Source organism: Saccoglossus kowalevskii, chromosome 13 (assembly GCF_978046115.1).
Source record: "Saccoglossus kowalevskii chromosome 13, keSacKowa6.1, whole genome shotgun sequence".
In the NCBI taxonomy this organism is placed as follows: domain Eukaryota; kingdom Metazoa; phylum Hemichordata; class Enteropneusta; family Harrimaniidae; genus Saccoglossus; species Saccoglossus kowalevskii.
This window is the reverse complement of record NC_140653.1, coordinates 19,435,340-19,448,842: the sequence shown is the minus strand read 5'-3', so window position 1 is coordinate 19,448,842 and position 13,503 is coordinate 19,435,340. Positions and strand designations below refer to the sequence as shown.

Below are 13,503 nucleotides of genomic sequence, written 5' to 3'. Positions count from 1 at the left end.
TTTACACTTAACCCGCCCATTAGTAATTGAAAAGCTTGCTTAAGATAGCCAACAATGCCAATGATAAAATGAGGTGATCTAGCATATAGGCTCCATGTGTAAATGGAATGAGAAATAAGTACGTGATATGAACGGGATAAGGATTCGACCTTTGTCTCGGTCCTAGTTATTTAGATTGTTTTCTCACTCTTAAGGACATACCGCTCGCAAACAGACTTCGACAGACGTTCAGAAAACCAGTCTGCAAATAAAATAAATGTAGTTTTCAGAGTATACTGCTTTCAAAGCTATAAAGAAAAAATACGCCGTTTGAAATTAAATTCGTGTGAAATATTCCCTGCTATTTGTGACATTCACAAAGCTATCAGGAGAACAAATTCGATTAGAATACGCTATTTTAGTGACATGCCGTAATGTTTTTTTTTTATTTCTAAATGCCCTTACAGTGAACTCCTAATCAACAAAACTGATTCCTGACTGCTGCAACATGTTTGACATATCCACTCGCTTTAAAACAATATGGTAGTTACAATTATATGTGACATAAGATGGAAACTTGTATTTAATTTTATTCATAAAAAATATCGCGGAATATACTTGTGTTTCATTCAAATCCAAGGGGCTCTCCTAATGGATAAAGGATGGGTTTTTGCGGGCTCCTTTCATTCTTTGGCTAACATGTGTCAACTCATTTGTTTAGCCTAAGGGCTTGGTGATGGGTAACTGGGGGAATTCTGTGACGTTTTCTTCACCAATTCACGATTAGATAAGTTGTGCGTGTGCGAGGTTTTGTAAATATATTTTTCTTTTGTAATTTTCTCGTTAGATTATTTTCCCTGTATATGCTTTGGTACCTCCTCCACAATTCTCAATGTTCGTCTTGTTTGTTAATAACTTACTCAACAAAGCAAGTACAATCCGCTGTCATAATTTTGACATGTCTCTTTTTGAAAACTATCCACACTTTGTATGCATCTTTATTCATTCCCGTTCACTGAATTACCCTTTTAACAAATAAAACAGTACTTTGCGTTGCCGCAAACCCTGTTGTATTCGAGCTGAGAAACAAATCCAGTCAAATACAGATTTTGTCCTTTTTTTACGGTTTTTTGACTTTCAGAAAAAAATATAGCCACAAATTACGATACTGTAGAGCAATTAAGATACATCTAGTAGTAATTGTGTTACTGACTTTTTGGCATAGATTGTTATTTAGCATTCTTTACAAAAGACATATAAATAGGTATAAATTGCTGATAAATGGTGAGGAAAGTTGATTAAAGGTATGTCAACTTCTGCTACCATGTAAAAGTGTAGGTGAACATCCGTAATACAAAAGCATTTGAGAATATATAACTGACAAATTTCAAACATTCAACGTCTTTGAATGAAATTTATCTTCCTCCTTAGTTACTTCAACGTTCAAATTTAAACAGTGTGTATTGGTAGCAGCTAGCACTAGTTGGGAAATTCCGCTGCCACAAATATGTTTTCAGAGCGTTTACTTTCATCATTCAAACGATTCGATTTTTAAATTGAATTTCCTTTTTTATAGCTCAACATCAAAATCTTAGAGAGGGTAATATTGCGTTGAGATACTCTCACTTCATCAAATTTGATAATCATCATAAGATGTGTATAGCACATTAATGAACGTGTAATCACCTCCGAAATACTTTCGCATTTGTCAAATCTCACTCCATGCTTTGTAGTCACTATGACGCTTTGAGCTTTGTTCGGTCTATTAATGGTATCTTGACTTTAATCAATACCTTTTTCTGGTTTATCATATACTAGTACCTCGTATTGTCCGACCTCGTAACGCTATGGAAAGTGCGGCTTCAAATCGGGGCAATGATTTCCTATCGCGCCCTGCCCTGCGCTTTCATCGGTCATAACATAACGCGTCATTCAAAATTACGTCGTGTGTTTAAGGTCAGGGCGTGGTAAAATTGGTATATGAGAAAGGTATATGATAGAAAAAAACGCCGCTCTCGCAGCACGACCTCGGGCCACAAAAGTCCGAAATGGCATGCATGTTCTCTAACATAAATGGGACATTATTTCACACAATTGTGTTGCAGCTAAACTCTACCAGCATGTTTAAAGGGCGGTAGTCGTCGCGCAACGCATGCGCGACATATATGGGTCTCATATAAACAAAAATGGCGACTTTGACCAGGCCCAGGTCAAACCTCATACTTGTGATTTCCATTAGAAGAGCGCATTGAATTGTGGGAAAATCAATGTTTTCAACAATAATTTCGCACATGCGCAGCGCGACGACTACCGTCTAACATGTTGCTCAAATTTTATCCTTTGAGATGGTTGAGGTGAGCAGCTGATTGAGAATGGCATCTACGTCCAGTTCACGTGTTTGGGTTTATCTTCGTAAAGGAGTTGAAAACAAACCACAATTGGCGAAGTTTATACAGGTATAGTTGCTTACTATTGGACAACCCATAGCTATCAATGTTTATGTGGTGGTGGTCGTGGTAAGAAAAGGGTGTTTACAAGTAGATCGTGTAGCACTTTAGCAAATATGGTTTATGTTTGTATTAGTTCATATATTTCCGGGTACCTCAAAAACGTATCTGCGGCTGAGTTTTGCCCTTTTGCTCCACGAGGGGTTAGGGTTAGGGTTAGGGTTAGACCGTCGTGAGACAGGTTAGTTTTACCCTACTTTGCCTACCGAGAGGCATCCGATTTTGTAAGAAGGCACGGTTAGGGTAAAACTAACCTGTCTCACGACGGTCTAAACGACGGTCTAAACTCAGCTCACGATTAGACCGTCGTGAGACAGGTTAGTTTTACCCTACTGATAGCCACAAATTACGATACTGTAGAGCAATTAAGATACATCTAGTAGTAATTGTGTTACTGACTTTTTGGCATAGATTGTTATTTAGCATTCTTTACAAAAGACATATAAATAGGTATAAATTGCTGGTAAATGGTGAGGAAAGTTGATTAAAGGTATGTCAACTTCTGCTACCATGTAAAAGTGTAGGTGAACATCCGTAATACAAAAGCATTTGAGAATATATAACTGACAAATTTCAAACATTCAACGTCTTTGAATGAAATTTATCTTCCTCCTTAGTTACTTCAACGTTCAAATTTAAACAGTGTGTATTGGTAGCAGCTAGCACTAGTTGGGAAATTCCGCTGCCACAAATATGTTTTCAGAGCGTTTACTTTCATCATTCAAACGATTCGATTTTTAAATTGAATTTCCTTTTTTATAGCTCAACATCAAAATCTTAGAGAGGGTAATATTGCGTTGAGATACTCTCACTTCATCAAATTTGATAATCATCATAAGATGTGTATAGCACATTAATGAACGTGTAATCACCTCCGAAATACTTTCGCATTTGTCAAATCTCACTCCATGCTTTGTAGTCACTATGACGCTTTGAGCTTTGTTCGGTCTATTAATGGTATCTTGACTTTAATCAATACCTTTTTCTGGTTTATCATATACTAGTACCTCGTATTGTCCGACCTCGTAACGCTATGGAAAGTGCGGCTTCAAATCGGGGCAATGATTTCCTATCGCGCCCTGCCCTGCGCTTTCATCGGTCATAACATAACGCGTCATTCAAAATTACGTCGTGTGTTTAAGGTCAGGGCGTGGTAAAATTGGTATATGAGAAAGGTATATGATAGAAAAAAACGCCGCTCTCGCAGCACGACCTCGGGCCACAAAAGTCCGAAATGGCATGCATGTTCTCTAACATAAATGGGACATTATTTCACACAATTGTGTTGCAGCTAAACTCTACCAGCATGTTTAAAGGGCGGTAGTCGTCGCGCAACGCATGCGCGACATATATGGATCTCATATAAACAAAAATGGCGACTTTGACCAGGCCCAGGTCAAACCTCATACTTGTGATTTCCATTAGAAGAGCGCATTGAATTGTGGGAAAATCAATGTTTTCAACAATAATTTCGCACATGCGCAGCGCGACGACTACCGTCTAACATGTTGCTCAAATTTTATCCTTTGAGATGGTTGAGGTGAGCAGCTGATTGAGAATGGCATCTACGTCCAGTTCACGTGTTTGGGTTTATCTTCGTAAAGGAGTTGAAAACAAACCACAATTGGCGAAGTTTATACAGGTATAGTTGCTTACTATTGGACAACCCATAGCTATCAATGTTTATGTGGTGGTGGTCGTGGTAAGAAAAGGGTGTTTACAAGTAGATCGTGTAGCACTTTAGCAAACATGGTTTATGTTTGTATTAGTTCATATATTTCCGGGTACCTCAAAAACGTATCTGCGGCTGAGTTTTGCGGGCACACATAAACCATAACACTGATGTCTGCGCGTTGATTTGCGTGTAGTTTCTGCGGGAACGCAGATGCTGTTTTGATCAAGTCTTCGTGTGCTACCGATTCTTTTGTTTTAATGCGATCAATGACATTCGTTAACCTAGCAATAAAACTTGTTTTCAGTGCTGAATACACGGAGGTGACGACAGAAAGAACTTAAGCAGAAAGCAAGGCCCATGTACAAAGTTAACCGAGCCATTATTTATTGTTTTCCTTCTTACGAATGGTACGAGTATACTGACTATTTAATAGTTTGAATGTCGGGGCCGAAAGTACTCAATTTACTGTGGTACGATGGGAAATAACTCAGTAGTTAAGGTATAGATGCAGGTTCGTGGGCACTCAGAGTATTTTTTTTTCTTACCCAGACAGTCTTGGCTAGATAGTGTTAAAATTTCGGAGCATTGTCAATGCTGGAACATACTAAAAAAATCGATTTTAAAATATAGGAAACCGAGGCATGCGTATGTGATTAAAAGTCACGAAAGTTTGTTTACGTTGCTCTTTAATTGACAAGTCACTGTTGATATTATATGCAAATGAGTTGCTGGTCTGTAAAATGACTAATTTTCACTGGGTTTAAATTTCACTGATTTACCATTTCAGGCATATTCAGTGGGTTTTAAATTCACGGTTTCGTCATTTAGATAATGCGTTTTATGCTAAATTTTACATATTCACTGTGTTTTAATTTAGCGCATTTTTCCAGTCAGCGAAATAAGCTAAATTAAAACCCAGTGAATAATTACCCCTTTTACTGCGGCGATGTGTGACGTCGTGTCCTCGACCCAGTTTAACCATAGACTCTCTTGTTTAACTTACCTCAAGCGCTATTTGTTTTGACGACGTCTCTACGAACAAAAGAACGTCTGGGCTTATTTTTTAAGCTTTGCATTCTCGGACAATGACATTTGAAGGGTGAAATACTGACTGGGATTGAATATACGGCACACATCCTGCATAACAACTTTGTAATATGAAAACAGAACATACTATATATACGCCTGGACCATTTGTTAATAAACAATTGATAAACGTTGTGTGAAAGTTTCACTTGAAATAAACAAGAATCGTGAGAGCTATTTAGATTTGAACTTCCATGGTAAACTGAAAAACACAAGTGGAGATAATGGATAATTTGCATAACCATTCACTCAGTAAGACGTTTGCTAATGCTCTTAATTAAAATGGCTGTAACAGTTTAAAATTTAAACCTATTATCGTTTTGTAAAAAGTTAAATATAGTGCATAATATGGAGATTCCGTCATTACTTTTTTACACCGTGTTTCTTTTTAATTATTTATGCCCTGCTAAATCTTACTATGTATTCAAAAAAGAGAATGCTTGTACCTATTTTCTCTATTTTAAAATAGTCCTTTGAGCATGAGAATTGTGACAGTCTATAGCCAAGACTGTTTGGATAATAAAAATCAAATAATCACTCCCAATTGCCCACGAACCAACATCTATACCTTTATTACCATTTAATATAGACTGGCCAAGCGAAATTTGGAAAAGTGGAAATATGGCGGTGAGAGTAACTCCCGCGTCAGGTAGGCAGTTTCCGTGGGACTTTGCAACACCCCCTATCCTAGACGATCCAGTGATCGTTGAAGACGCAATAATAAAGTTGCTCGGCCTACGTGACAGTTAATCAAAACACCGAACGCGGTATGACTTTGACCATGGAGGTAAACCACTCTTTGATGTTACCTTGTTGTACAGATACGTGTTTACTGTTATGTATTGAACACTGCGAGATCCCATGATTATGATATGAATATAACGTAATAACAGGACAACGAGTCGAGTATAAATACAGTATGGCCGACACACGTCGCTACTATGTCGAAATTATGAAACCCCGCAACCATCATGTGAAAGCGGCTGTGCCTGCAGGCAACTTGTGATTTTCATACTATGACACTGTTTTAAATGTTTTATATTCGTGCATACAATAAATTCTCTGTTTATAGGCAAATTTGCATCATTTAGACCTTTTTCCATTTTAGATAATCTGTTGAAAAAGCACGTACCGTGAATGCGGTTTGTAACTTGTACATTTGTAAAAAAAAAAATGTCCAGTAAAGTATGTGTTTATTATGGCGTACACTAAAATCGGTATCTATTACGCCGGTGACCACAACATCACCTGTCTCTTTAGAATTCAGATACGCGAATTAGTCGCTGAACGGAAGTGTCAACGTGATGTTGACACCCGTGCCTGTTAATCAAAAGTAGTCTACGCGTTCAAGTAGTCTACGCGAACTCAAGTTTGTGGTCTTTCAAAGGCAGTGATTAACATCAAGCCAAGAAATGGCTTGGGTTTGTAAAATACCGATCACAATCGAACTTATTTAGGTTTATTTCCTCAGCATTAAACGTAGCCTTGCCCAGTTGACTTACTTGGCATTTTTTTGTTTTATACGATATCATTCGTATTTTATAGAACCAAGGACTGTGATAGAACATCTCATGTTGACCACAATTTAAAAAAAATATATTTATATAAAATTTCCACTTTTCAAAATATCTCTTGGCCAGTCTATATTAAATGGTTATTAAATTAACTATTGAATCATTTCCCATCGTACCACTGTAAATTTAGTACGTTCGATCCCGACATTTAAACTACTAGTATTGAATAGTCGGTTCGTAAGAAGGAAAGATTAAATAATGGATCGGTTAACTTTGAACATGGGCCTTGTTTCTTGCTTAAATTCTTTCTGTCGTCGCCTCCATATATTTAGCACTGAAAAATTTTTACAAATGAACCGGTAGCACACGCAGACTTAATCAAAACAGCATTTGCGTGCCCGCATAACTTACACACAGATCAACACGCAGACAACAGTGTTATGGCTTCTGTGGCGACATTAGGGGCACACCATCGGCGCCACGAGATTCAATTGTCTAGCTGTAAGTTAGTATTTTGGGATTATAGTTACGTAAGGATAAAAAGACTGAAATTTGACTAACCCAGTGTGGCATCCGAATTGTTCACCATAATTGCATTGTCTATATATTTATAAATAAGTTATGCATACTTACTTCACCTTGTTTCAGCAGCTGGATTTTTCAGATCAAGATTTGTACCACCTTTGTGTGTGTTCTTAGCCAGATAAAAGATATACAAGAATAACTGGAGTGATGGACACCAATATAATAGTACAATATATGTCCACCGAACAATTCTACACATACTTCTATGCCTACTTCATGTCATCTTAAATAGGCTGGGAATGTTGCATGAACAGAATGGGAGTACTTTTCATTTGTGATGTCTGATAGTGGGAGTTTTCTTCCTTGCACTTTCCTCCAGATCTTCCTGACAATATTAACATGTAACTCCAGAATAGAGAACCATGAACCATCACGAAGTGTATCAAGATAATCATTCGTCGGATTGAATACGAATCCTCCACATCCTCCAGTTTAGTTGATGGCAGTTAACACGACGATACTGGAATACATTGTTTGAACAAGTTGCAAGAAACTGTTCAAGGCCTAGATGTCTACGATTTAATAAATTTGTAACTTGTTAATTTACCTCCTCTCGTTTCTAAATAAGTGTATGATAATTGATGTAGATATCAAACTAACCTTTTCTTAAGACATCCCCGTAATCTTTCAACATTTTTTGTATTTGGCGACCGCTATGCGAATGTTTGCAGCGTTCGCCATAATGCAGGAATATATATTACAATACAAGGAGACAAAAATCAAATCTCCCTTCCCAAGGATGACGCATTAATCAACAAAGGGTCTAAATGAGCTGATTTTGTATTACTTTCTGTATAAATAATCAAGATGATCTTTCAAAAAAAAAAAAACTCTTTAAATTTAGTTGTTGTCAATCTATTGACTATTGACCCTATGGATGAGACGACTATTGTTTATCTTATCACTGTCCAAAGAAGGAAACTCTGCGCGAACAATGAATTCGGCTATTTGTTATATAGCTGTACTAGGGAAATTTGTTATAAGTGTATCATGGACAGCGGCTACATTTACTATCATTGTCTCACAATAACATATCAAATTCTGTTCATATTTGATGTTGTTTTGAACAGTGTGATTTTAACCAGGTATACATCATTCAACGATACATGTACAGTCAAATCTGTGTTGGTGTGCACACAAAAGAAACAAGGAAACTTAAACTCTCATCGAGTGTTTGCATATGCACTAGCTATGACAAATAAATGCTAAAGGATATATAAGCTGATATATAATATAATTGTATATGTGACACAATTGAACCTATAATAAAAACTACTGTACTATAGCTATGCCGAGATCAGTGAACAGTTTTCGTTTAGCATTTACTAGGGAAGTACTTTATTTTTCATTCCAAACAGTACCGGTTTACTAGTTTCTTTTGTTCCCGACCATGTACGTTCGCTAGGAAAGTATTCTTCCTTCGTTCCAAACAGTACCCCTTTAGTAGTTTCTTTTGTTCCCGACAATCTACGTTTACTAGGAAAGTATTCTTTCTTCGTTCCAAACAGTACCCGTTCACTAGTTTCTTTATCCCCAATATTGTACATTCACGAAGATTTTTTTTAGAACGCGCTTGGTCCCACATGATCCAAGTGGATAAATAGTACGACGTCTCCCTCACTACTTGAACATGGGACACAGTTTTTGATCCGCTGATTCTAACCAACGATTTCCAGTCGATGAGCTATGTAGATGCATGGCTACTCTATTGTACGAGCTAAGCTGCAGTTTCTTGTTTGAATGCAATATGTAGTTTACTATGATATGTATATGAATCAAGTGCAATTTTTACACGTTTTTGTCCATTGTCTTTTGTGTACATGCAAAATGAGTTACAATGTGCAAATCACAATATAGCCTATAGATAAATTTATTTATTATGTTGTTGGTTTGTTTCAGAGGATAAAATGTAAATCAGTAACACACATTCTCACTCCACATCCACCCTATCCATGGGGCCCATTCGGTTTAATGGAAATGGACTAATTAGAGAACCAGGACAATTACTATCATTACTATCTGATATATACTCGACTCCATGAGAGATAATATATACATATTGTGGCTGTGTTAAAATTGACAATATTTTTTTATTTTTTTTTATTTTTCCAGAGTATATTGGACTTTTTTGGTTACCATGAACACATAGGAGAAGTTAGTTGTGTACTTGATGACAACAAGTTAATAATTTCAGACAGTGGAGAGAACCGTGTCACAATAAAGGTACGGTAATGTATCCTCGTTTATTTCCCTTTGCTGACATATTTTATCAGTATTGAGTTGTTGCAGTTTCTAACATGGGTTGCAATTCTGGCCTTGCGGGAATCCATGACTGTGTAAATTACGTGTCTTGTGTTTATCTTCGGACAACCAATTTTTAATTTATTCGGTATGGTAGTTTTTGAATAATTGCGAGAAATTTTTAGAATAGGTAATACAATGTCCCTGACTGCACACATATGGTTATGAAACATGTACGTGCACAGATAAAAATTATGTTTTCAAAGCACGAATGCACAATTTTACACGTGTTGTCTAGATTGTATGGGACCCGAGTCAAACATAATACAGTGCGGCGACTGTGGCATTTTATTCTCTCAGATCTCTTCCTGAAATATAGTTTGATTTATTCATAGAGACCAATGTCTTGTCCAATTCATTGCATCAAATCAGATCAGATTAGTGCTGTACCCGAGTCAGTCCTACAGCGTGGAGTTGATGTTGTAGTATGTACGTTATTGAGAACCAACGACAGAAAGACTCTCCTCGCAAGAAGAGCCCAAGATTTAAGAATCTTTCCTGGTGTGTGGGCCCCTCCTGGTGGACATGTAGAGCTTGGCGAAAGTGTGAGATTTCTTTTCAAAACTACGAAATAATTCTATAAAGCATACAGATCGGTTGCCAATTTTATCAGATGAAAGTTGCTTCCAGGATACAACATGATATATTTTATGCGAATTTGATCTGTGGTACATCGTGGCCATTTCAGGATGTAAACTCGTTCGTACAATTAAATAAATACAACATTAGTATATCAGGCTCACTTTATATTATATTTCAATCGTGTGCATGCGACGCAAAACATAGTATATTGCCTAATATGTTGATTTCAATTATTTCCATGAGATAGTAAATTTAGCATCTTTTGGCATTTTTTTAATTCATTATCATTATCAGCGTCTTTAAATTTCCGCGAATTAACATTATGGCATTTTACAACTGTCAAATAACGGCCAAATAAATACGTGGAATCATTAATTACTAAGGATTTGGCGTAGAATTGGAAATTACTCCAAATAAACACATGTCCAATTCGGGGACAGGATAATAGTACATGTATATTCGGTTATTAGTGAAATAGTAGGGCGCCACCAGATGGTCTGGCTTAGCAAGTGCGTCGTGTTTCTCTTATGAATTCGGCGCTGATTGTGCACAAAGGAACAAAGGAAGGCATTGGATGGCGGCACATCGTGTATGTGGTTAAGAAAGGACGTGGAGATGATCCGTGGTACATCGTGACCAATGATTGGTTGTCCAACTGTGGGCGTGTCTTTTATTTCTGTGCTAAATGTGCAACACGAAAGTCCTGCCATTTATTCTTCATGGTTGTTCGGCCATAGTCGTCTGCGCCAGTATCGCGAGTTCTAAGTTTGGTTTACTATGTTGGTAAAATCGCGCAAATTCGTTTTACCGCCACTTTATAGCGGTTTTCACGCAGACACCAGTTAATTCCGTTACCCAATGGCTGAAGCAATTTCACATCGACCAGACACGTCCCAAAACAGATAACGAGATTTGTCAGGAACGGCCAATGCGCATGCGTATAAAACAGCTGGTCCTAATATCCTAATTTTCTAATTTCCTAATAATTGTAAGGATGATACTACATTTTGAAATGGCCATGATGTACCATGAATCGAATTTATGTCTTGTGTCTTGTCTTATACAACACAGAATGTTACGTGTCAATTATGTTATAAACCTACCAATCCTAAATGCGTATCCGTGCATAAAGCATGTGCATACGTATCGTGCTTATCAATCTCTGTATCGTTATTTCTGAGTTAGTTAATTGAAGCAGCTTTTCGGGAGCTACATGAAGAAACTGGCCTCTTACTGAACCCTGAAGTATGCCCTAGTAAAATGATTGGCTTGTGGGAGGTGAGTTGTTTACTGGAATTAATGTGTGAATATGTTGACGCGTCAGTCATAGTTATGTAAATTTGCAAAAATGTATGTCGTCATGCACCCAATCATTGTTATATCCAATCAGGTTTCAATTGCACTGATATATGTAATTTCGCATTAACCAATCAAATGGTTTTGAACAGTGAATTGTGTCACAAGATGACGATAGACAGACTAGATGCCGAAATAGGATAGGTTTGAATTCTAGCACCAGTTACTAAATATATATCAACGTATAATGTATTATAAATAAAATATGTGCTCTCCTCTAAATCGTTACTTTCGTTATGTTCTTTACTCGTAAATATCCAATATGTTCATCATTTCAGTGTGTCTATCCACCATTTTTATCCAGAGGTCTACCAACACGACATTATATAGTTGTGTATATGAGCACAAGTGTAGACCAATGTCACGATGACCTTGATAAAAATATCCATTTACAACGTAGTGAAGTAGAAGCATCTGCATGGCTGGGTGAGATGACCGTTCAAGCTATTGTCGCTACAGACGGGGAAAGTACATTAAACGCAAACGAATACAATTTACCAGAAAGTTTTATGTTAGTATCATGTTTATCATTGTTATATTGTACTATAAAATAGTATACTAGTATTAGCAACTCCTGTCTCACATTCTGATCCTCGTTACATGTAAAATTAAGTATGTTTTTGTTTTTTGTTTTTTGTATTTTAGTGCCACTGTACTGGGAAACGATTTAAAGCAACACCACAAAGAGTTGGACACTTCTATTTTTTTTGCAAAAGCTCCTTTGTCTGGTAAGGACATTGAAAGCGTCCTTCCATTAACCAAATTTGGTTTATCGCAATGGCTGAAATTCAACAATAACATTACATCTTAACTATTTTAAGTCATCTTCCCATCTGTGGTTCAATACACTCAATGGGCTTGTGGTGATGGTTTGGGTGATGATTGTTGGACACTGTTTTTACAGGCATAATCTTTTCTTTAATCGCCAAGTTGACTCGTTGACCTGAAAATTGAAATTGCTTTGTGTTTATCTCGAAAGTACAAAGAACTAATCCCTTGTATCCATATCATAAGCCCACCATTATAACCGAGGTCTACATGCTAAATTCTTGTCAAAGTCTTGTTAATTTAAGCTAACTATTTCAATCATTGACAATTGTGTAGACAGATAGATTATTACATACCTCGAATATTTGTTACAGCACATTGTCAGACAGATTCCAAACACAATGAATAAATTTATAAGCACATATATTGTTAAATAATCTTATTTACGATGAATAAGTTTTGTAAACTGTGTCATGTTATGAAATGTATTATTGCTATAGTAATTGTTAATATACCACCGTACACAAAAATGTTTAAAACATTCAGTTTTGTCATTTTTTAATAACCGTAATTATAACAGATGTTTATTAAATAATGGGAATAATTGTATTTTGTTTTCAAAGTCTATTTGATTTATATTTAAAGACATTGGTTGTTAAGATGTATACATTACATTAAATGATTGTTATGTTACAAATAACAGGTTATAACTCACTAATTTGTCTGGTTTACTGAATAAATAACGAAATATATACGAAATATATCACAACTATGTCACCAGGGTGATAAAAGTTATAAAAGTTTTTATGTGGGGCTGACAGTATGTTCTCAAGAAATGATTATGATGATCATACCCGGCTGGGTATTCGAGTGATTTGTAAAATGGATGATCACTGTTACCACCCTTATTATTTCAGGTTTTCAGCGAATTTGTTGGAGACTAATTGTTGGTCAATATACATTGCATTCAAGTTGGAATCTAAGTCGGTTAACTTCTCATACATGTATTTATCATTCGAGCCAGTTGCATTAAATTCTCAACTTGTCGTCTCTCATTATAGCAATGTATGTTTAGAGTTTACGTACACTATACAGTTGGTTATAATATTGTGAATGAGGTCGGGAAAAAATGCCTGTCAAAAAACAACTG

The 13,503-nt window shown here is 36.5% G+C and overlaps 1 protein-coding gene across 2 annotated transcripts; it reads left to right on the top strand.

The window, feature by feature from the left end:
• The first annotated feature begins 3,970 nt into the window (after nt 1-3,970).
• LOC100373790 (m7GpppN-mRNA hydrolase NUDT17-like) lies at nt 3,971-13,067 on the top strand. Of its 2 annotated transcripts, none has more exons than XM_002740438.4 (6): nt 3,971-4,128; nt 9,459-9,569; nt 9,983-10,192; nt 11,415-11,507; nt 11,864-12,096; nt 12,231-13,067. In XM_002740438.4, exons 1-6 carry the CDS (start codon nt 4,045-4,047, stop codon nt 12,394-12,396), a joined length of 897 nt encoding a protein of 298 aa, XP_002740484.1. In that variant the 5' UTR covers nt 3,971-4,044; the 3' UTR covers nt 12,397-13,067. The 2 variants fall into 2 exon arrangements, with proteins under 2 accessions (XP_002740484.1, XP_085363146.1); XM_085507020.1 differs by having other exon boundaries at nt 11,864-12,011; nt 12,231-12,388.
• The last annotated feature ends 436 nt before the right edge of the window (nt 13,068-13,503 follow it).